Source organism: Colobus angolensis, unplaced genomic scaffold (assembly GCF_000951035.1).
Source record: "Colobus angolensis palliatus isolate OR3802 unplaced genomic scaffold, Cang.pa_1.0 Scaffold128, whole genome shotgun sequence".
NCBI lineage: Eukaryota > Metazoa > Chordata > Mammalia > Primates > Cercopithecidae > Colobus > Colobus angolensis.
The window spans coordinates 3,545,433-3,549,946 of NW_012114030.1; the positions used below are offsets into that span (position 1 = coordinate 3,545,433).

Sequence of the window (4,514 nt, forward strand, 5' to 3'; positions counted from 1 at the left end):
TACTTTTGACTATACTTCTTAACTATTTCTTAGGATACATTACTAGTAGTGAACATTCTTGGGTGAAGAGCTTGAGCCTTTTTTTAAAAAAAAAAAACAACAAAAAACACAAACACACACAAAAAATAAGCTGGATGTAGTGGCTCACACCTGTAATCTCAGCACTTTGGGAGGCTGAGGAAGGAGAATCACTTGAGTCCAGGAGGTTGAGAACAGCCTGAACAACATAGCAAGATCTTGTCTCTACAAAAAATTAAAAAAAAAATTAGTTGGCCATGGCATGTGCCTGTAGTCCCAGCTACTCAGAAGGCTGAGGTAGGAGGATCACTTGAGCCCAGGAGGTTAATTGAAGCTGCAGTGAGCTGTGATTATACCACTGCACTCCACCCTGGGCAGCAGAGCTACATTCTGTTGCTAAAAAAAGCACAAAATACAAAATAATATTTAAAAAGCACAAGGTATGCCTGTACTTGAGTTGTCCTTGTTGATGGCTACAAATGAGGACAGCTCTGGCTGAAGGGCGCTCCCATTTCCACGGGCTGAAGGAGGGACATTTCGCAAAGTGTGTTTCCAGGAAGACAGAGAGTTTGACCTCCTACACTTGTTTGATCTGTATTAATGTTTGCTTATTTATTTATTTATTTATTTATTTATTTATTTATTTTGAGACACGGTCTCACTCTTGTCACCTGGGCTGGAGTGCAGTGGCATTATTGAGGCTCATTGCAGTCTCAAACTCCTGGGCTCAAACAATCCTCCTGCCTCAGCCTCCTGAGTAGCTAGGACTACAGACGTGTGCCACCATGCCTGGCTAATTTTTTAAATGTATTTTTTTGTAGAGACGGGGTCTCCCTATGTTGCCCAGGCTGGAGTGCAGTGGTATGATCATAGCTCACTGCAGCCTGGACCTCAGGCTCAAGTGATTCTCCCACCTCAGCCTCTTGAGTAGCAGAGGATACAGGTGCGCACTACCGTGGCCAGCTAATTAAAAATATTTTTTTGTAGAGACAGGGTCTCTCTATGTTGCCCAGGCTGGTTTCAAACTCCCAGGCTTAAGCAATCCTCCTGCCTTGGCCTCCCAAAGTGCTGGCATTACAGGCGTGAGCCACTGCGCCTGGCCCTGGTATTAATGTTTAGAACATGAATTCCAGGAGGCAGGCTAAGTCTATTCAGCTTGTTCATATGCTTTGGCCAACTCAAGAAACGAGTGTGTGACAAATGGCACCTTGCGGACAGTGTAGTGACTTTGATGGTTTGAGCCAGGAAGCTGGGGAGGAAGGGTGGGCAGGCTGTGGGCAGTCCTGGGAGGACTGGGAGGAAGACCAAGCAGGGCTGTGTGCTCACTGAGCCTCCGCCCTCTTCCTTTGAATCTCTAATAGACTTCTGCCTCCTACTTCTCCTTTTCTGCCCTTCCTTGCTTCGGTGGCTTCCTTGGGGTTCCTCAGTGGCGCCTGCAACCCCCGGTTCACCTCCTTCCAGGTTCTGGCTCCTTCCAGCCATGGCTCTCAGAGTCCTTCTGTTAACAGGTGCATGAGGGTGGGGCAGGGGACTCTGGGTGGGGAGGAGGGGAACTTTTGGGTCTGTCATAAAGAGAGGGCCCAGAGTATGTAGGATTCAGTCTGGGGAGAGGCAAAGGGGATTTGGGGAAGGAGAAATTGTTTAAGAAGAAGCGGGGAGAACAGCTAGACCCAGACAGGCTGGCCAGGGAAGCCTGGATGAATGACCACATTCATGGACTGTGCAAGGCTGCTTGGTTGGTCCCCTTGCTTCACAGATGAGGAGACGGAGGCCCAGAGAGGAGAGGTGACATGGCCCAGGGTGCACAGCAGGTGTGAGACCCCCTTCCTGAGTACTTCCTCCTGGATCCCCTCTCACCATCTCCACTTTGCCTCCGGTTCCATTTTCCAAGGCCCCGGGTGCAAATGTTTGTTGAATGACTGATGAATCAAAATGATTTGAGTTTGTTTCCTTTTATGCTTATATGTTGTGGAAAATGAAATTCTCCACAAAAGGGAAGGAAATGCTTGAGAGCTGCATAGGAAGGAAATTATCGAATTGAGAATGCATAGAAACTTCACTGTTGGGCAAATCATCATTGTGGTGACACTGGGGGAAGAGACCATTTGGGTGCTCAGAAGGGAGGCTGGAATTCAGAGCAGGACTGGACGTTACCCCATGACAGCGGTTCTTAGGTCAGGAGTCAGCAAACAGTGGCCTGGGGGCCCGATATGGCCCACCACCTGTTTCTGCACAACCTGCCAGCCAGAGGTTGAAGACGAACACTGATAATCGATTTGATGTTAGGGAGCACCACCCCCAAATAATTCTATTTGTCCCATTCATAAACCTGTATTACAAACACATTGTACTTAATCATTACGTTTGGAATTTCCCTAATGACAAATTTGTGGAAAAGTATTTTCTGTCTTGTTGTATGAGTACTTGTGCAACATATTCTATCAGCCTCTTGGCCTGCAAAACCTAAAATTTACTATCCGGCTGTTATACAAAAAGTGTGCTAATTCCTGCCCCAGGCTATCAGAGCTGTACCTGAGAGGCAGACATCTGGATGCTGGGTTAGTTAGGGTGACCGAATGGACAGGAAAGGGAATGGAGCAGGAAGACATGCTGCTATCTCTTTTTTTTTTGATACAGGGTTTTGCTGTGTTGCCCAGGCTGGAGTGCAGTGGCATGATCATGGTTCACTGCAGCCTTGACCTCCTAGGTTCAAGCAATCCTCCCACCTCAGCCTCCTAAGTAGCTGGGACTACACGCATGTACCACTACACCTGGCTAATTTTTTATTTTTTGTAGAGATGGGGGTCTCACTATACTGCCTAGGCTGTGCAATACTGCCTAGGCTGGTGTTAAACTTCTGAGCCCAGGTGATGCTTCCACATCAGCCTCTTAAATTATTGGGATAGCAAGCGTGAGCCACCACGGCCAGCCATTGCTTTCTTTTAAATTATTATTATTATTATTATTTTGTGTGTGTATGTGTTTTATTTTGAGATAGGATATCTCTCTGTTGCCCAGGCTGGAGTGCAGTGGCACAGTCAGGGCTCACTGCAGCCTCAAGTTCCTGGGCTCAAGTGATCCTCCTGCCTCAGCCTTCCAAAGTGCTAGGACTACAGACGTGTGCCCCTGCCCCCGGCTGGCATGCTACTTTCCTCTGCTTCACTCTTCCCCCATTCTCCCTTTAGCCTTGACCTTATGTCATGGGTTCAACCTGGACACTGAAAACGCAATGACCTTCCAAGAGAACGCAAAGGGCTTCGGGCAGAGCGTGGTCCAGCTTCAGGGATCCAGGTGAGACCCTCAGATGGAGCCCCCTTTCTCAGTGCTTTCACTCCAAGACTTACATACCTGAAAAAAATCAGCGATTTCATTGAGTGATTTTTTTGAATAGATAAATCCATTCAAAAGATACAATAAATTTATCTTTTGAATTTACAGTGCTCTAAATTCAAAAGATGCAAAAGAATATAAGAGTAAAACTCTCTTCCTCACTCCCTTCCCCCAGTTCCCTTCCCAGGAGGGACCTGACGAATGGTTTCTTGTGTGTTCCTGCGGGGAGACTCCGTGTGTACATAACACATACACATTCCCTCCCTCAGCCAACACACCATGTGTAGCATACATTGTACTGCAATTAAGGCCTGCCTGCAGGCTGCTGCCTATTTTTATGAATAAATTTTATTGAAAACAACCCCGTTCACTTGTCACTTACTGTTTATTGCCCCCCCACCTCCCTCCCTCCCTTCCTTCCTACCTCCCTCCCGCCCTCTCTCATTCCCTGCTTCCCTCTTTCCCTCTTTCCCTCCTTCCCTCCCTTCCCTACCGCCCTTCTCTCCCTTCCTTCCCTCCCTCCCTACTTTCCTTCCTTCCTTCCTTCCTTCCTTCCTTCCTTCCTTTCCTTCCTTCCCTCCTTCCCTCCTTCCTTCCTTTATTTCTTTCCTTTCTGACATGGTCTTGCTCTGTCACTCAGCCTGGAGTGCACTGGTGCAATCATAGCTCACTGTAGACTCAAACTCCTGGGCTCAAGCAATCCTCCCACCTTACCCTACCGAGTAGCTGTTACTACAGGCATGTGCCATCACACCTAGCTAATTTTTTGATTTTTTTGTATAGACGAGGTCTCACTCTGTTGCCCAATCTGGTCTCAAACTCCTGGCCTCAAGTCATCCTCTTGCTTGGGCCTCCCAGCTTGCTGGGATGATAGGCGTAAACCACTGTGCGTGGCTGTGGCCACTTTTGAGCTGTAATAGCAGAATTCAGGAGCTGTGATAGAGACTGTATGCACCCCGAAGCCTAAAACATTTACCTTTACAGAAATAGTATTTGTGGAGGTGATAGTACCTTTCCAGAAGGAGGGGGCTGTTCTCTGCTCTCTGCTTTATCTCCCATAATGCAGCCTAGCGATTTGACCAGATAAGTCCATTAATTCTATGTTATGCTTGCATTGCATGCCATAAATTTGGAGGTACTATAATTGACTTTTTTTTTTTGAGACT

The 4,514-nt window shown here is 47.3% G+C and overlaps 1 protein-coding gene across 2 annotated transcripts in view; it reads left to right on the plus strand.

Annotated features, from left to right (window-relative positions):
- The first annotated feature begins 1,406 nt into the window (after positions 1 to 1,406).
- Positions 1,407 to 4,514, plus strand: part of ITGAM (integrin, alpha M (complement component 3 receptor 3 subunit)) — an 88,009-nt gene continuing 84,901 nt past the window's right edge. For both annotated transcript variants that reach the window (XM_011933636.1, XM_011933638.1), the window contains exons 1-2: positions 1,407 to 1,526; positions 3,204 to 3,309. In XM_011933636.1, the coding sequence (XP_011789026.1) occupies positions 1,499 to 1,526; positions 3,204 to 3,309 (134 nt within the window). In that variant the 5' untranslated portion in view covers positions 1,407 to 1,498. The remainder of the gene's footprint in view (positions 1,527 to 3,203; positions 3,310 to 4,514) is intronic.